At 50.2% G+C, this 19412-nt stretch overlaps 1 protein-coding gene and 1 long non-coding RNA gene across 12 annotated transcripts in view; one reads left to right on the forward strand and one right to left on the reverse strand.

Annotated features, from left to right (window-relative positions):
* EPS15L1 (epidermal growth factor receptor pathway substrate 15 like 1) overlaps positions 1 to 19412 on the reverse strand; it is a 98237-nt gene that overhangs the window by 58349 nt on the left and 20476 nt on the right. For 9 of the 11 annotated variants that reach the window (XM_040444810.1, XM_040444803.1, XM_040444807.1 and 6 more), the window contains exons 2-8: positions 14555 to 14596; positions 14266 to 14355; positions 13767 to 13814; positions 11431 to 11526; positions 10729 to 10791; positions 7727 to 7852; positions 3517 to 3576 (exon numbers count right to left, since the gene is read on the reverse strand). In XM_040444810.1, coding sequence (XP_040300744.1) covers positions 3517 to 3576; positions 7727 to 7852; positions 10729 to 10791; positions 11431 to 11526; positions 13767 to 13814; positions 14266 to 14355; positions 14555 to 14596 — 525 coding nt within the window. Of the gene's footprint in view, positions 1 to 3516; positions 3577 to 7726; positions 7853 to 10728; positions 10792 to 11430; positions 11527 to 13766; positions 13815 to 14265; positions 14356 to 14554; positions 14597 to 14778; positions 14867 to 19412 lie in introns of those variants that run through there. The other 2 variants (XM_040444805.1, XM_040444800.1) reach the window with 2 other exon arrangements.
* On the forward strand, positions 15192 to 17537 carry LOC121010948 (uncharacterized). Its single transcript, XR_005781434.1, has 2 exons — positions 15192 to 15935; positions 16582 to 17537. It is a non-coding gene; the product is annotated as an uncharacterized LOC121010948 (long non-coding RNA).

Consider the following 19412-nt stretch of genomic DNA (forward strand, 5'->3'; position numbering starts at 1 on the left):
AAGACTCACTCTCTCTCTCTCTCTCTCTCTCTCTCTCTCCCCCCCCCAAATCCCCCCCCTCCGATTCTTCTCCACTCACACACATTATCTAAAATAAAATTTTTAAAATTTCAAAAGAAATTTTTAAAAAGTGCTACAAAATGTTAAACCCAGCTAGTGATGAAAAAAAACCCAAATGACACAATTATAAGACCCATTTATAGAATAACATAAATCCTGACTGAAATGATGGGAAATAACAAAAACAAAACAAAAATGGAAACCCAGGGCTCCTGAGGCCATGAGGGGAGGGGCACGCGTGCGGGCTCACTCTGGGCCAATTATCCCATTCCTGGGCATCACCCCAAGAGCAGTTAAATGATACAAATACCTCAAGTCAGTGTGGCCAGAAGAAATATAAAAAATAAGTAATAAGGGACTAGGGAAGGGGAAGCTAGTGTTCGCTGGGGACAGAGCTTCAGGTGTGCAGGATGAAGGGTCCCCGAAATGGGTGCTGGTGACGGCTGCATAGCTGTGTAAAATTATTAATGGCACTGAATCACACACCTAAAAATGGTTACGATGGTAAATTTCACATTATATACGTTTTACAATAAAAAAAATAAGAATAATGCACTGCCAGTAAAAAGAACAGGATGATGGAGACACACGGAAAATGCTCAAAGTGAAAAAGGCAAAGCAGAGATGACGGGGGAGGTGGGGAAAGACCCAACCAGTGCTGGTGAGGGTAAGGGGTCAGAGGGCGCTGCTGGAGAAACTTCTAACCTCCCTGGGAAATGGCTGCAATTGAATCTAAGTTTAAAATCCTCGGGGCGCCTGGGTGGCTCAGTCGGTTAAGCGGCCGACTTCAGCTCAGGTCACGATCTCGCGGTCCGGGACTTCGAGCCCCGCGTCGGGCTCTGGGCTGATGGCTCAGAGCCTGGAGCCTGCTTCCGGTTCTGTGTCTCCCTCTCTCTCTGCCCCTCCCCCGTTCATGCTCTGTCTCTCTCTGTCTCAAAAATAAATAAACGTTAAAAAAAAAATTTTTTTTAAATAAATAAATAAAATCCTCAAAGGCTTTACACACTTATTACAGTAAGGAAATAATAAACCTCAATTCGTGTGTATGTGGTAAATCACATTTTAAGGAGGTTTATGATTTCTAGAATGGAAGATGAATCTTAGGGATACTAGGGAATTCCCAGGTAAGTCACAGTTGGGTTTTGTTTTTGTTTTTTTTTTTGGCTTAGTTGAACTTAACTGCTATTTATTAAAACACCATCCTTAACTACAAGAGGCTACTTTATTCTACTTTGAGATTTAAGGGAACAAGGTGAGTGAATAAATTCCCTGAATGGGAGAGAAAGGTCAAAGGTGTGAGGTGGAGGGAAGGGAGGAAGAAGAGGAGGGACAGAAAGACACAGGCCCGGGGTGAGGAGGGCTGGCATGTGAGGATGTCAGTCCGGTTGCTGGGGCAGCTGAAGAGCAGGGTGGGAAGGTGCAGGGGCGTGGAGGGAGAGCACCCGCCTGGGAAGGCAGTCTACAGGGCACAAGAGCCCTAATCAACACAGAGACAAGCCACTGCCACTAACAGGAGAAGGGGTGGAGTGCCGGGGCTCTTGCATCGGCATAAGCAGACCTGAATGCAGATGGCAGTGTCTTGGGGCACTTGCTGGGCGCACCTACACGCATACCTACTTCCCAGCTCTGTCTACTGAGAGGGCCTGAAAGCAGTTGGCACCCTGGGGGCCCTGAGCACCCCAGAGCCTACATGGTAGTTTCTACCACCATTCTCCACTACATGGAACCGGGGCTCCCTGGAGAACTCGGGCTGAGGCAGGAAACACACAGGAGGAGCGAGGAGCGTCCCACCGTGCCAAGAGGAAGCGAGTGCTCAGAGAATAATGGGATGTGACCAAAGGAGCCAGCTGGGAGCAACTCCAAATGGGCAAAAGAAATCATGCCACTAAAAGACTACAAACATGGCGGGGGCGCCCGGGAGGCTCAGTCAGTTAAGCGTCTGGCTTTGGCTCAGGTCATGATCTCAACAGTTTGGGGGTTCGAGCCCCGCGTCGGGATCCGCGCCGACAGCTCAGAGCCTGGAGCCTGCGTCAGATTCTGTGTCTCCCTCTCTCTCTCTGCCCCTCCCCTGCCTGTTTCTCTCTGCCTCTCAACAATAAATAAATGTTTAAAAGAAGAAAAAAAAAAGATAACAGACATGGAACAAAGGGCGCAGCCATGAGTCCACTCGGACACGAATTCCTCACAGTAGAAGGCTCACTGGGAAATGTGCAGGAAGTGCCAGAATCACCAGCCATCTGGCAACCACCACAATCCTCGCTGAACCCTGTGAGACTCCTGGGAGGCCCGGAGAACTAGCGGGTGAGAGTGGAGGAGACTGGGCCATCCAGTCTCCATGTGTCTCCCACCAGAGACTGAACACAGAGGAGGAGAATAACCCTGCAGGGAGAAACCCCGGCCTCCGTTCTGACTGCAATCCAGGTTCATACCATGTCAACAACAAGGGAGAAGACATCCCAGGTCCTGTCAGTGGCACGTACCCCAAGGAAAAGAAGCCATCCCCATGGTGGGGTCCTGCCCCACGTATAGGCACGACCTGGACCATCATGAGGAAACAGCAGATATCCCTGAGCTGAGGGACACTCTACAAACTGCTGGCCTGCGCTCTTCAAAATGCCCATATGCCCACGAGACAGAGACAGACAGAGATGCCTCCAGATCAGAGGGCATGAAACTACATGAGCTACAGAACATAACACAGGAGGCTAGAATTTCTTTGCTGCAAAGGACGTTTCAGGAACAACTGGCAATGTCCGAACATCCTTAGATAATAGGTTAATGATGTAACAATACAGAAGACAGGACACGTAATACCATAGTAACTTAGACAATGCCAATGTTAATTTCCTGGGTTTGAATTGGACACTGGTTACATAAGAGAATTCACTGGTTTTAGGAAATCCACCCTGAAGTATTCTGGGATGAAAAGGTATGGTGCGTGCAGCTTCCTCCAAAATGGTTCAAACGAAATTTTTATGTGTGTATACATATGCACATACGGCAAAACTTAGGAGGAGGATAAAACACAGTGGTAAAATAATAACACTGGGGAATGTGACTGGAGGGTATTGAAAAGAATTCTCTGTATCACTGCCACTTTTCTTTAAATCCAAAGCACATCAAAATAACTACTTTCTAAAAATCACAGAAGAAGTGGTGCCTGGGTGGCTCAATCGGTTAAGCGTCTGACTCTTGATCTCGGCTCAGTCATGATCTCACGGTTCGTGGGTTTGAGCCCCACAACGGGCTCTGCGCTGACAGCATGGAGTCTGCTTGGGATCCTCTCTCTCCTTCTCTCTCTGCCCCTCCCCAACCCTCAAAAATAAACAAACTTTAAACAAACAAATAAACAAACAAATAAATAAATCAGAGGGGAAAAAAAACGAATCCAGAAACCCCACATGAGCTGTGTTTCCTTCCTCAGCAGAGTAGGAAAAGAGAGTCACAGGGGCCTACCACAGCAAACTCATCTCTGTCCAGGTGCCCATCCTTGTCGATGTCACTGAGGTCCCAGACCTGCAAGGGAAAGAGAGCAGGGCTTACTAGGGAGGGGGGGGGGGGGGAGAGCACCGAGGCTCCCTGGGGAAGGAAGCATGTCTGCCAGAACTCAGATTCCGTGTGCTCGGTGCACACCGGGGTTCAGACGAGGCACTCAAGACGCTTTGGGGAACCCCTCGGCAGGTTCTCTGCAAAACCATCAGCTGACGAAGTACCATCAATTCCAAGATCCCTCCGTTGTATCGTGCTCATTTTCTCTAACAAGTGATTATAATTACAACCATGTCCACCTTGCTTTTTCTCTTTATCGTCTCACAAGGAATTCTTAGATAGGAAACACGGCTTGGTTTCGGCACAGGTGTTGCTCCGAACACAAGCCCCCCCACCCCCATTCATGGTGTGCTTGGCCATGGGCACGCGTTCGAGGTCTGTGGGGTCTCGTCTCCTCTCCCATTGGTGGATGGTTTGGCAGGTGACACAGAGCACGCTTGCACCCTCAAGATGAGGCAGGTACAGGTTCCTATACCGGGTCAAAGGCCATGTGCCAGACTGACTAAACCACAATCAAAGCACTAGCTTCCTGACCCAAGTCAGCATCACCAGAACCAGCAGGCCTGCCTGACTCGGCAACACTGGGCGGGGTGCCAGTACCCAGAGCGAAGCGGACATCTGGGGTCCAAACGTGGTCCTTCACGTGCTGGTATCTCTTCAATCAGGAGCGACATCAGCCCAGGGACAGTTCTCATGTGCAGGCCCTCCTCCCCAGCCCTGCTGCTGTCCTTGACTTGGGCGTCTCCAATCGTCCACAGAGGCCACAGCCTCCAGTTGGCCTCTTTGCCTCTAATCCTTTCCCCAGGGTTACCACAGGAACTGTTCTAGAATGCACTCTGAGCCTGCCCCTTTGCCTGGCACATGGACCCCATCCCCCCTCCTGTGCCTACACAGGTCCCTGTACCACAGCCCAGCTTCCAGGGACTCCACCTTGACCTCTAGGGACCCCAAATTGTTCACAGTCCCTTCAAGCATGTGGATGCCCTTTCGGAGGCATTCTGCGTCAGGCCGAGTGCCGTATGCCTCCGGTTTCAATTCAGGAAGAGTAACTTTTCCAAGCAGATGGCACTTGCTCAGGGAACCAGGACCAGAATGAGAACTCCTGGCTCCATAGCCTCTCTCTATCCGGGGGCCCCTCCACCTCAGCACCACGGACATTCGAGACCACGTCACTCTCTGTGGTGGGGCTGACCTGGGCACGGTGTTGAGCAGCATCCTCGGCCTCCACCCACTGGAGGCCAGCAACACCGGACCCAGGTGGGACAACCAGAACTGTCTCCAAACATTGCTCAACATTCCCTGGGGGAGGAATTGCCTGGTAAGAACACCAGCCCTCCCGAGCATGCCTCTGTTCATGCTGCCACACACCCCTTCTCATCCCATCGCTGGCAACCCATCTCTTTACTCTAGAGAACACAACCCACAAGTGCCTACTCTAGGAAGCATTCCCTGCCTGCCCCATACCCCTCTGCCCTGGCAGATCAGGCATCTCCCCTCTGCCACTGTCCTCAGTGGGCAGAATCACAATTCCCAGGGAAGCACTGGGTAGTAGAGGCTTTACCAGGGAAGAGTGAGGGACCTGGGGACCACCTAGGACCTCATTCCCATCTCCATGAGACCCTGAGGGGCTTACTGGCCACTCTGAAGGCCCCCATTTCCTCATCTGGAAAATGAAAGTGACGCCAACCATAACAGGGTGGTTGCAAGTACTAAAGGACTTCATTCGTGCAAAGTGTTCCAGGGGGCTTGGCACGTATTAAGCCCTCGGTAAAGAAATATTAGGATCTCAACCACTAATTATTTTGGATCTTAACTACTATTTGTTTATTCGACCTTCTGGACTGTACCTAATTTCATCCCCATCTTCCCAGTGCTCAGCACGAGGGCTGGCCCAGGGCAGATTCCAAAACTTCCTGAATGCCTGCATGGATGGTTGGTGCACGGGTGCAGAGGTAAATGAATGTATGCATAGGCGCATGGATGCACGAGTATACTGACACATTCATCATGGACAGCTGGGTGCGCAGATAAACGGGTGTGCGAATATGGATGCACACACGGACGGATGGGTGCACAGTTATGAATGTGTGTGTGCACGGATACGGATGCACTCGTGCACAGGTGGGCGGGTGAATGGATGTGGATGCATGAGTACATGGATGAACGGGTGCACATAAGGCTGGTGTGTGAAGAAAAGGAGGGAAGGAGAGAGTAGCAGATGAGAAGTGACCCCTGTGTCACAAGAGCTGGAGCCAGGGCAGAAGACTGCAGAACGCGCCCTTCCTAGCCAAGCTCCTCTTCTAACGAAGCACGTTCCACCTCTGTCAAGTCTGTCTTGTTCGTGACTTGGCTCTACAACATGATTATATCCATCATCGGGTACTTTGCAAGGACTGCCAAGTAAAGGCACACAAAGTGCAGGAACGGGTCACCCCATCCCACTGCAATTAAAACTCAGGCCTTGGAAAAACCATAGGTGATCAGCCAGGGTCCCCATCACAGAGCTCCACTGACACCATGCCACGGCCAAGAGCGAACAAAAGGATTTGAGAGATTCCCCTTTCTTAATTTTTTTTTTTATAAACTTTAGTGTATTTACTTAGAGAGAGAAAAAATGGGAAGGAGCAGAGAGAGGCAGAGAGAGGATTCCAAGCAGGCTCCACACTGTCAGTGCAGAACCTGATGCGGGGCTCAAACTCACAAACCCTGAGACCATGACCTGAGCCGAAATCCAGAGTCGGATGCTCAACCAAGGCGCCCCTTAGTGGCCTTCTTTCAAAGCAAACTGTTAAGGTGGGCTCTACCTGGGTGCTACTAAGCGGGCCAGTGTCCAAAAAAGTCATAATCAAACAGAAACGTTATTAGGTGAATCCAAGTGGACAGGAATTTGCACCTTTCCCAGAGGTCCTACCAAACGTCATGAGCTAGACCCACAGGCGTGGCCTAAGGTAGCAGGGACCATGCTCAGTCCCCTGCTGGGCCTGTGACTGCCACATCGTCACAATCGAGTCCAGACAGATGACATCCCTCCCATCTCAATCCAGAGCAGGGGACTCAGTACAGCCTTGTGGAACTGGGCTTTGTGCAGAGCAAACACACAGTGCCATGATGCAAACCTCACTGGAGGGAAAGCAATCCGGAACAGAAAGCTGTACCTAAAAAATTTGTATTTAGGGGTGCCTCAGTGGCTCAGTCGGTTGAGAGTCCCGAGTTCAGCTCAGGTCATGATCTCATAGTTTGTGAGTTCGAGCCCTGTGTCGGGCTCTGTGCTGACAGCTCAGAGCTTGGAGCCTGCTTCAGATTCTGTGTTTCCCTCTCTCTGCCCCTCCCCCATTTGTACTTTGTCTCTCTCTGTCTCTCAAAAATAAGTAAAAACAAAAAAAAAATTTTTTTAATTGTATTTAATAGAAACAAAGCTGAGGGTTTTTTGTTTTTTTTTTTTTAAGCGACTGTATAAATTTTCTCTAAGCTTGTAGCAGAATTTAAAGTAACTTCACCTGGGAACCTGCATGGCTTAGTCAGTTAGGCATCTGACTTTGGCTCAGGTCATGATCTCACAGTTCATGAGTTCGAATCCTGCATCAGGTGAGCTCATGGCCCCGCTTCAGGCAAGTAAGAACCCCACTTTGGGTGAACCCTACTTCTCTCTCTGTCTGTCCCTCACTCACTTGCGTCCTCTCTCTCAAAAAAATAAAAAAATAATCTGCATCTTAAGTTCTTAAGCAGAAAAAAAGTAATTCTAAATAGACAAGAATTATAGATGGACACTCCCACACTTCTCCCCAGAAGCACACAGAGACAGGGAGATCCCGGGTCTGGGTTCAAATCTCACCCCTGCCCATCTCTGGGCCCTGGGCGGCGAGATCACTTCTGAGGCTGCCTCCCCACGTGTGCAATGGGCCCACACCAGCATCTTGTCCCAGGCTGCAGAGCATCTGTGAGCCACATCCATGAAGCCCTAAGCCAGTGTGACTGTAACAAATTCTCCACCCACATCGGCTCTTGCAAAGCCCCCCGATGGTGCACGGCCATGCGTAGAGCCTCCAACGTGCACGTGGGGAGCAAGTGCGGGGCCTACGAATTCAGCAGCACTGCGGGGTGTGAGAGAACCACTTACCCGGCCCAGGACATCAAGAGGCAGCTTTGAGTTCATGAGGACCGGCTTGACTTTGTCTCCAGAGAGCAAACCATTGATGGGTAAGAGGCTTTCAAAAATTCCATCAAATTTGGCCTTTTCTTCCACCTAGTTGGAAAGAAAGTGTGCCTGTGTGAGAACCCAAGATGAGCTCTGACCCGCAGCTGGATGAACACGGGCAAGGACACACCACTGGCCTCGCCGAAAAGCACAGGACAGCCTCACGGCAGTTCAGAATGAACTTCTGCCCTGAAGGAAACAGCTCCCCGGCAACAGCAACGACAACTCCGGTGGCCAAGGTCAATAGGGGGACAGGGCCTGGCCTGGGGCCTCACTCTCCACCACAGGGGCTGCCTAGAAGACAAGGACCACCCCTCCCTCCCTCCTAGGAGCACACTGGGACGAGACAGATGAAGGCCTGAATGGCTGTTCCTTCTTTAGGACAAACGATGAAAACCGGGCATCAACCTACAGAACTAAAAGAGCTCAAGAACCAAATATAAAAATAAACCAAAGACTTAAGGGGGCTCCTGGGTGGCTCAGTTGGTTGAGCGTCCAACTTCGGCTCAGGTTGTCATCTTGTGGTTCGTGGGTTCAAGCCCTGCGTCCGGCTCTGTGCTGACAGCTCAGAGCCTGGAGCCTGCTTTGGATTCTGTGTCTCTTCTCTCTCTCCCCCTCCTCCACTTGTGCTCGCTGTCTCTCTCTCTCTCTCTCTCTCTCAAAAATAAATAAACATTAAAAAAAAAAAAAGACTTAAGTAACCAATTACCAAAATCAACTTTAAGCAGAGGAAATCCTCTCACAGTAAAGAAAACAATTCTAAAAGCTGCTCCTGAACAGAGAGGTGTGAGGAGGACTGATGGCACGGAGCAGAAGCTACTGAGTCCACTGTCAAACATGAACTGTGGGTCACACATCCAAGGGCCATCGGTGAGGCGGGTCCAGGCAGGGCCCTGAAACCTGCCCTCCTCCAGAAATAAAGCCCACAGCCACTGGCCCCGGGAGATTGCATAACCCTCAGCACCCACTCCGTGAACAAGCTGGAGCTGCTGCTGGGTGCACTAAGAAAACACCCTCAAGGGGCGCCTGGGTGGCTCTGTCGGTTAAGCATCTGACTTCAGCTCAGGTCATGATCTTGTGGTTCGTGGGTTCAAGCCCCGCACCGGGTTCTGCAATGTCAGCATTGAGCCCGCTTCGGATCCTCTGTCTCCCTCTCTCTCTGCTCCTCTCCTGCTTGCTCACCTTGGCTCTCAAAAGAAAAGACCCCCCAACAAGAAGAACGGACAACTAAAATGTGGTGCACCCACACAACGAACTATTATTCAGCCTCAAAAACAAAAGGAGATTTTGACACAGGCTACAATGCGGATGAACCTTGAGGGCATCATGATGATGGACAGAAGCCAGCACACAAAGGGCAGGGGCTGTATCATCCCACTTATGCGAGGTCCCTAGAGGAGTCACACTCCCAGAGACAGGAAGCAGATGGCGGGCTCCAGGGGCCGGGGCAGGGAGAGGGGGTTAGTGTTCATGGGGACAGAGTTTTAGTTTGGAGCAATGAGAAAGTTTTAGAGATGCACGGGGCGGAATGGATGTACAACAACATGAATGAACCCAACACTAGGGAACTATACTCTTAAAAATGGTCAAGATGGTAACCTTTATGTCACGTACATTTTGCCACAATTAAAAAGCAAAAAAGAAAACAGAAAGGAGGGCACAAGCCGATTCTATAGGCACAAGGCCCTCGAGGCACTGAGGTGAGCGCCCCGTGTCGGCCCCGAGGGTCTGGAGCACTGCTTTGAGCAGCCCAGTGCTCTCCCAACAGAAAAGAACACGTGTCACCTCAGGCTGGTCTGTCAACGTTTCTCTGACTGAAACTTGAAAACAGTCTGCCCCCATCACAGCACCATTCCTTCCCAGCCTGCCGCGCGAGGCCTCGCAGCCTCCTCAGGCACCAGCCCGGCTCCTGAGTCTCCTGAGGCCCCACACAGCCCTCCCAGAAAGGGATCGGAACAGTTCCAGGAACAGGATCTCTCAGGCATTGTTTTCCATAACAAAGCAGCTCGTTTTCAAAGTAGGTGCCTTGCAACTGGACTACGGAGAAGGAAATCCTTTGGTACTGTGACCGCTGCCAGCAAAGAGCTCCCCTGCTCACAGGGGTGACTTCGCAATCCCTTGGTCACTTGAGGCCTCCTCCTGCCCTGTCCCTGCACCAATCTCCCCCTGCCCAAACTCTTCCAAGGAGGGGACAGAAAAACTGTATAAAAAACAGGACAGAGGTACTTGAGGCGGGGACGGGGTGGGGGGGGGGCGGAAGGTGTCTTGATTTTATAGCAACACTGTTATTAATGTCAGTATTTAAGCCAAATAAAAGCGAGGAAACATGACAGTCCCCTCACCACGAGTGGGGAGTGAGGAGGTCTCGGTACGTGGAGGACCGTCTCTGTGCCCCACATGCTTTTCCTTTAGGACTAATTCTGTGCCTATTAGAAGGCACCTCTTGTGTCTTCCTCTGCTGCTTCTAGAAAGACGTGGGACGTGGAGAGGGTCCCCGTACACTGAGAGAAGATTTTCAAAGAGCAATGAGAGCATGAGAGAGGAAAGAATAACACGTGAACTTGCTAGAAAGAAGAGAGACAGCTGCAAAGACGTCTTGGAGGTCTTCATGCTTGCCAAGTTCTCACAATTGCCTCTTCTATCCTGACTAACCAACCCAGGCAGCAAAAGCCACAGAATATGGCCTAGAAACACAAAATGTGACTGTAAAATCTTAAGAACCCGTTGCCGGAAACTCAGCTAACTGCTTTAGCAGGGCAATGCCCAAAAAGGTCACGGGCATTTCAAGAGATTCTCATCTGCAAAAGTGTTTTGGCCAAATTCTGTGGCAAATAATCATCCCATGCAATGTTTTGAACATCGTAAATGGCTCAAACGACCGCACATGAAGGACGGCCGAGGGGCGCTGACCGGGGCTCACTTACCCTCACAGCCCAATGGGCCTCTGCGGACGGCGGCGTGACCATCAACGGGCTGCTGGTGTCGTGCTGTAAAGGGAGAGAAACGATCACTGGTGGCTGGCCCAGAATTAAACTACGGAGGATGTGTTAAGGGAAAGGATACACATTTCAAAGTGCTTTCAAAATGAGGAAAGACCTCAAAAAGTTAAACGCAGAATTACCGTATGTCCCAGCAACTCCACTCTGAGATGCAGACCCGAGAGCTGAAAAGAGGTGTGCAAATGCTGGAACGTGAATATTTATGTCCACCAACAGATGAATAAATTAACAAAACGGGCTAGACATACAATGCAACCTGGTTCAGCCATGAAAAGGAACAAAGTGTAACACCCGCTACAACACAGAGGAACCCTGAAAGAAGTGAGATCACTGGACAGAACAGGTAAATCCACAGAGACAGAAAGATTAATGGCCGCCAGGGGCTGGGGGAGAGGGAACCGGTGAGTGATTACTTCGTGGGAAAGGGCTTCCTTTCAGGGTGATGGAAACGTTCTGGAACTAGAGAGAGGTGCTGGCTGTACAACACTGTGAATGTACTAAATGTCACCAAGTGTTCGCTTTAAAACGGTAAATTTTACGTTATATGAATTTCGCCTTGATTAGAAAGAGAGAGAGAGAAAACATGGATGGACAGATGATATTAGAAGAGCATGAACTTGAACTTACGAATTTAGGTGGTGGCATGTTCAAAGTCAGATTGCTCAAGGTAACTTCGTGGCCGCTCTGTGCACAGGCCACTAGTCTCAGTGCAACATAGAAACCCTGCAAATCCAAGAAAGGGGAAGGTGTGAACACCACCCAGCTGGCAATGACAGGGGGTGAGCTGTCTGCAGCCGTGGGCTTCAAGAGAGAAGGATTTCACATCGCTCCAACACTGAAGACTGAACGTGCAAAACTCAAGAGTGTTGAGCCAAACTGGTCTCACCCTGGGAGCACTGTTGAAATGAATATAGCAGGGGCACCTGGGTGGCTCAGTCGGTTGAGCGGCAGACTTCAGCTCAGGTCACAATTTTGTGGTTCATGGGTTCGGGCCCCACGTCAGGCTCTGTGCCAACAGCTCAGAGCCTGGAGCCTGCTTCAGATTCTGTGCCTCCCTCTCTCTCTGCCCCTCCCCACTTTTTGTGCTCTGTCTCTGTCTCTCAGAAATAAATAAACGTTAAAAACAAAATTAAAAATAAATGAATGAGGGGCGCCTGGGTGGCTTAGTCGGTTGGGCGTCCGACTTCGGCTCAGGTCATGATCTCGTGGTTGACGAGTTCGAGCCCTGCGTCAGGCTCTGTGCTGACAGCTCAGGGCCTGGAGCCTGGTTCAGATTCCGTGTCTCCCTCTCTGTCTGCCCCTCCCCCGCTCATGCTCTGTCTCTCTCTCTCTCTCTCTGTCAAAAATAAACATTAAAAAAATTTTTTTAAAAAAATGAATGAATGAATGTGCCAAAGCGGACTTAGTCCATTACATTCTGAACGCTGCAAAATTTCCATTAAATATAGTTTTTATACCTTTATTGTTTTTCAAGTAAGCTCTATGACTGACGTGGGGCCTGAACTCACAACCCCAAGATCAAGAGTCGCATGCCCTCCATATACTGAGCCACCCAGGTGCCCCTCAAATACATGTATTTTAAGCAATAATGAGCTCCCAACATTTAGGAAAATGCTAGATTAGATAAGTAGCAGACCTGGGTTTAAGATTACAAATAAACGATGACTCAAATACATGTTGATTTTTTAAAAATGGTTTGAAACAGACACAGTTGTTTGGGAATTAACACTCGAGATGCACTGTGATCCCATTGGCCTCGCTGAACATAGCATCTCCCACTCATCCCCCTGTGGCCTGAAATGGACTCACCTCCCACGCAGGGTCAAAGGATCTGAACTAGGCCGTCAGGGGCCTTAACTCCTCCTCACCCTCCTAACCCCAGAACCAGCCATGTTACTGGCTTAGGGAACTCAACGCAGCATAATCGCCTAATTTTAATTGATCGGATAGCCTAAGAACATGAACTGTCTTAAAAGCTCTAAACACCATACGGTCTTTCAAACTTCTTCAAAGAGATAAACACTAGCTCAGCCTTTCTCGGACTGATGTCCACAGAACACTCAAGGAGCGCATACGGAAAAGGGGACGTAAAAAAAGTTTATGGAAACTGCATTAGACAAAGCTAACGGGTTTCTTGTCCACAAGGATCCTCAGAATCTTTTAACGTGCAGATGTACAGTATGAATCTCAAGAAAGGGAGGAAAAGCTGATGGTGCCTTCCCAATGGATCGGCTCACGGACAGCAGGACACCAGGAAAGACATCCCTTGGGATATAGTTTCGGGAAAGACTGGACTAAATTAAAATAGGATCATTTAAAATCGTTTGTTAAGTACTGTAAATTTCCATTTATAGAACGTTCTCAGAATGACAAAATTATGACGGAGAAGGAATGAATGGTGGCCACGGATCAGGGTGTGATTACTGTGGGGCAACACGAGAGAGATTCTTCTGGGGGGCAGGCAGTTCTGTATCCTGACTATGGTGGTGATTACGTGAGTCTACGCAGGTGATAAAGTTACACAGAACTATGCGCATCAGAAAAAAGCCCAAAAAGTGGTCAGCCCTGAGTAAGGCCTCTAGTTCAGTACTGAGCATCACTCTCCCAGCAGGGAGCTGAGGAAGGATATACTGGAACTTCCTGAACTATTTTTGCAACTTCCCTGAGTCTTAAGATATTTCAAAATATCTTAAATATATCAAAATATTTTTGAAAACATTTGCATCACTTGTGAGCACACAAAATCTTAAAAGATACACTAACCATGAAAAGACAGCTTCAAGTGTTCAAAAGACCTTTATTTCAAAATGAAACCTTCCCATTTTAACGGTCTGAAAGCCACACTCATTACGTCTAGTAACGCTTGTCAGCAGTGATAACAAGGAAGGAAGTGCAGGGGTGACCCAGCCTGTGGGGGCCCTGGCCCGAGCCCCTCCACTTGCTCTGTGTATACGTGTAAATACCTGTTTGTCCAAGAACCCTTTACCTTCTGGGTCGGCCAAGTCCCATATCTGTGGAAACACAAAGATGTTCGTGAATGCAACTGCCCATCGCTGCCTGTTTACTCACAGGGCAGGAGCGCCCAGCGCCGCAGCACGTGGACCTTACGGGTAGGCCAGAGTGGCTACTCCCAGGCTGTGGGTGGGGAGGCAAATTTGGCCCCCCCCCCCCCCCGCCCGGGCACACAGCTGGCCGGTGGCAGGGCCTGGAGAACACTCAGGTCCACTCGGCTCCAAAGCCAGAATCAATCCACCAGCTGTCAGGGTCCGCAAAGCACTCAGGCCTCCCGTCCGCTGCCCGAGTGACAAGTGGGCTAACCCAGCAGTTACAGCCTGAGAGGCCCGCCGTGGCCAGCCCACTCCCCAGGAGGCACATCCCCTTGGAAGAGGGGTCTGGCCTTCGCCTGCCGGGGGAATCCCGAGGGCGGCCTCAGGAGAGAAGTCACTACTGCTCTTCACGTACCTTCCCGAGGATAATGTCTGAGAGCCCGGACTTCTTCAGAAAAAGTGCAGCTTCACTCGCCCCAACGCGCCCTGTGTATGCCGGGTCTACCTGGAATGGGGGCGCGACTGGTGAGACGAGGCTGCAGCAACCAGAACAGCAGACAAAGCAGCACACGGCCCACTGGCTACTGGCCGATAACGTGGAGGACAGAGAGGGACTCGAGGCCATGCCGGGCTTCCATTCAGGACTGTGCCTACTGAGACACGCCCTCGCTAATTCGATCCCCAAAGACACCCGTGAAACTTACCTGCTTGTAATAAGATTCGTATAAGGGATTTCCAGTGGGAATCTGTAAACGAAACCACAGACACTGGTCAGAAGTGGGCACGTCCCGCCTTCAAAAAAAAGTGCCATCCCCTCAAACAAAGTGTCACTGCTAAAATGTAAATAGTGAAAATCAAAACGTACGCACTTTAAACGTCCTCTCCACACAGACCGCAGCTTGTTTTTAGACACAGATCTCTTACTTACCCAGTTTGGGAAGCGGAAACGCTACCACTCTTTCACAAGTTCTAATTCCTAACCAACAACTCGGCACTCAGGAAGCAGCAGCAGCTGAACTGACTTCCACTCACCAAAGGAGGGGATTTCAATGTATCCAGGGGCTCAGAGGATCCTCTGAGACTGTTCTCTGGTTCCAGAATCAGAACAAGAGTTTCTGCATATCATCACGTGTCACCAGACACGCAAGCTTCAGACTGGTTTCCCCGCCCCAGACCTGGTCTCCACCCATCCCGTCCTCCACCAGCCAAGAGATGCACACTGACTGGCCCCCACTGGGAGACAGCTGGCCAGTGGCCACTCCTACTGTGGCAGGCAGGAAGTACCAAGTCCTCAGCTCAGCACAGAAGACATTCCACATTCCAGCCATCAGATCCCAAGACGTCACTATTTAGAGAAGGTAACCACCCAGTCGACAGTCACGTGGCTCCCCGATGTGGCTCACTGAGGCCACGTCTGGATCTGGCCTGGTGGACGGCCAAGCCCTCACACTTTGCACCGCGCGTCCGTGGCCTCTCTTCCCGACCCCGGCGAGCCATCCCCCAGGGGAGGTGTCAGCCAGGGAAGAAATTAGGCAGCCACTAAAATGTCAGCTCCAGGGGCACCCGCATGGCTCCGTCAGTTAAGCGTCCGACTTCAGCTCAGGTCATGATCTCTGCAGTCCATGGGTCCGAATTCGGCATCAAGCTCTGTGCTGACAGCTTAGAGCCCGGAGCCTGTTCCAGATTCTGTGTGTGTGTGTGTGTGTGTGTGTGTGTGTGTGTGTGTCTCCCCCTCTCTGTGCACCTCCCCCGCTCGCATTCTCTCTCTTTCTCTCAAAAAGTAAACATTAAAAACAATTACAAATAATGCCGAGATTACAGTCAGCTCCTCTAGAGGATCCCAACACCTCTGAGTGTATGAAGAGGTGAAAGTACAGAGAACACCACCAAGACAGGATGGAAATAAAAGGAAAAGAGCATGAAGGTCTGAAGGGGGAGAGAGGAAAGTCAAAACAGAAAGAAAGGGAGAAATCCTGAAAAAACGGGGAAAACCAAACGCAGACCAATGTAAAAAGGAAGGCTGGGGAAGAAGGAGCCATGGCTTGAGAAAGAAAAAGAGACAACACCAGCGAGAAGGATCAAGAGGTAAGCACATGGGGGGCGCCTGGGTGGCTCAGTCGGTTAAGTGTTCGACTTCAGCCCAGGTCACGATCCCACGGTCCGTGGGTTCGAGCCCCGCGTCGGGCTCTCTGCTGACAGCTCAGAGCCTGGAGCCTGCTTCGGATTCTGTGTCTCCCTCTCTCTCTGCCCCTCCCCTGCTCATGCTCTGTCTCTCTCTGTATCAAAAATAAATAAAAACATTTAAAAAAAAAAAAAAAAAGAGGTAAGCACATGGCCTCAGCCACTCCCCGGCTGGCTGCTTCCTCCTGCCTGGTGCACTTGCCCCACACTGTCACTGGGGGAGTCTGTCACCCTCAGCTCCCAGGGGCCTTAGACAGCAGTGCCCGCCATCACACCCCGTGTGACCTCCTGGGTTTAAACCTCTGGCATCCTTCCAAAGCACATCACATCTCCTCAGAGGAGGTAAGGCCGGCAGAGGAAGCAAAGTCAGGCAGGCTGTTTGTCAAGGGGACAGTGGCCGGGTCCTGACAACACATCCCATGCTGGTGGTTCACGGGAAGGGAATGCGCAGGCCCCAGGGACCTCCACCTTGATGGCAAAGATCCCCTTCCCACCAATAGTCAGAGAGTCTGAAATGCATTGCCAGTGGGATTTTTTCTTTTTTTTTAAGATCTCACGGCAGGCAAGAAAGAAGTTTCCAAGCTGCTATAATTCCAGGACAAAAGTTACGGTATTGGGGGCATACAGAGTCAACGACTGCCTCAAACTTCCCAAATGCTTCTGTGCTACTGGATCCACAATCAAGAAAAACAAGACCCTGAAAAGCCTCTGCAGCACCAGACCCAAAGCTCCAACCGTCTGTGCTAAGGGCTCATCCCCCAGGCATTCTATGGCCAGGTTTTAATCCCACATGATCCACAGGTGACAGAAAAACCACTGGAGAAGCCTCGACTATTCCTCTCTTTGGAAGTCGATTTAGTGAAGCTGGGACAAAGACCGCAATTAGAGGTTTTGATCTGATTACTCACACTTCAGCTACTGCAAAAGCCGAAGGGGAGAAAGAAGGGACACCACCAGATCTAATTGGTACTTGCTCTCACCACACTGCCTCAGCCCAGGGACGGGTGGAGTCAGGTCTGCAAGCTGCCCGATGCGCCACTGAAGACACCTGCTGCTAGCCAACACCATGAACCTCCCGAAGACAGGCAGTCTACGTGGCCAGCTCCTGGGCAAGACCTCCGTCACAACCAGCTCGCAGCGTCACAACTAGCAGGCGCAGGCAGCGGCTCCCAGAGGGAGTGTTGCAGCTGCTGGGGCAGGGCGCGCTGAGAGTGGACACCTGCACTGTTTGCTTTTGTTTGACCCCAGACAAAGCCTGGGGCACACACAGAAAGGGGGGACGGAGCTTTCAGTGTAAGAGGCTGCGGAGAGCTGGGCGAGGTCTTAGAAAATGGAAGTAGGACAGAGCCGGCCTGGGACGGCAGTCTCCTTCACCAACTCACTCTGCTAAGGGGCCGGCTTCAACTTACAGTGACTGAATCATTGATGAGGTTCAGTCAAAAGTTTGATTTTGACCTTTCAGTTGCTTGTCGTATCTTAAAATACACAGAGATAACATGAAAAGTTCCTGTGGCCTCTTTGCTCTCTCCTCCAGCCTAGATGCACTTTACAAGCGGGGATGGCGGGGAGGGGAGCGTAGCAAGGAGTTCACACCCTTCTGTGGGGTGGGCTTTAAAACACCACAGTTCATGTGAGCACATGCAGTTTTAAGGCTGGGGAAACGCAGCTCGAAATGAAGGAAGGACACAGCAGAACCACTTTGGAGGGGAAATCTTCTGAAGATCGGGGTTCCAGCCACTCCTAAATCTCCCAGGATTGAATTCACCCAGTTCGGATCCCCACTTTTGCCCACAGGCAGGACCCTTCCTAAATCCTTATGCCTGGAACCAGGAGAATTCTCACTCTTCCAGGAAAGGATGTGCTCTCGTGCAAAACAAAGCAAACAATCGCCAGCCTTGCTCATTTCAAAATGGCATTCTTTAAAGGAAACTAGTTTTTGTTTTAGCACTTTTAAGGTTTCTTTTTTTTTTAATTTATTTTTGAGAGAGAGAGAGAGAGAGAGAGAGCACACAAGCAGAGGAAGGATGGAGGGGGGGGCAGAGGGAGATGGAGAGGAAGAGAGAGAGAGAGAGAGAGAGAGAGAAAGAGAGAGAGAATCCCAAGCAGGCTCTGCACTGTCAGCATAGAGCCTGACGCGGGGCTTGAACTCACAAACCGTGAGACCATGACCTGAGCCGAAATCAAGAGTCAGATGCTTAGCCAACTGACCACTCAGGTGCCTCTGTTTTGGAACTTTTAAAAAAAGGTTTAATTTCTTGCACTAACAAATAGGGGATCACATTTATGAAGCACTCACTGTTTTCCATCCAGTACCTCATTTAATCCTCCAATCACACTACAGCACAGGTACCCAATGTACAGGTGCTAAGACTGAGGTTACCTTGCCCAGGGTCACAGAGCCAATGAGTGACAGAGCCAGAGGAACACCCAGGTCACGTGGCCCTAACCTACTCTGCATGCTGCAAAAATAGCCCAGGCAGCTGGGCACTCGGGCACAGCACAGCCTCCCAAGCATGGTAGCCTGGGAAAATGCAGACTCATGATTATATGACTGGGCATTTTATTCCACTGAAGAGGTCAGACTGCAAGACTCAACTCGAGTACATAAACTGACTTGAAAACCAGCACAGCCTGTCACTGATTTCCCCAAGAAAGCCAAGACCCCATAATGGCTGTATCTATCTACCTGTCTTTCTTTCTCTTTCTTTCTTTGTTTCTTTCTCTCTTTCTTCTTTCTTTCCTTCCTTCTTTCTTTCTTTTTTTACTGTCATATATCTTCTTTTTTTAAGTTCCAGTGTAGTTAGCACACGTGTTTTGTTAGTTTCAGGTGTACAATATAGTGATTCAACAGTTCTATATACTACTCAGTGCTCATCAAGATAACTGTACTCTTTAAATTTTTTTAATATTTATTTCTTTTTGAGCGAGACAGAGCATGAGCAGAGGAGGGGCAGAGAGAGAAGGAGACACAGAATCGGAAGCAGGCTCTAGGCTCTGAGCTGTCAGCACAGAGCCCAACGCAGGGCTTGAACTCATGAGCTGCAAGATCATGACCTGAGCTGAAGTGGGATGCTTAACTGACTGAGCCACCCAAGCGCCCCAAGATAACTGTGTTCTTTACTCCCCATCGCCTGTTTCCCCCATCCCCCAACCTACCTCCCCTCCGGTAACCAACTGTTTGTTCTCTATAGTTAAGAGTCTTTTGGGGGGCACCTGGGTGGCTCAGTCTGTTAAGTGTCTGACTCTTGATTTCGGCTCAGGTCATGATGTCACGGTCATGAGACGGAACCCCATGTTGAGTTCCACACTGGGCATGGAGCCTGCTTAAGATTCTCTCCCTCTGCCTCTCTCCTCTGCTCGCACTCGCTCTCTTAAAAAAAA

Source organism: Herpailurus yagouaroundi, unplaced genomic scaffold (assembly GCF_014898765.1).
Source record: "Herpailurus yagouaroundi ecotype Mexico unplaced genomic scaffold, PumYag 193, whole genome shotgun sequence".
Classification (NCBI taxonomy): domain Eukaryota; kingdom Metazoa; phylum Chordata; class Mammalia; order Carnivora; family Felidae; genus Herpailurus; species Herpailurus yagouaroundi.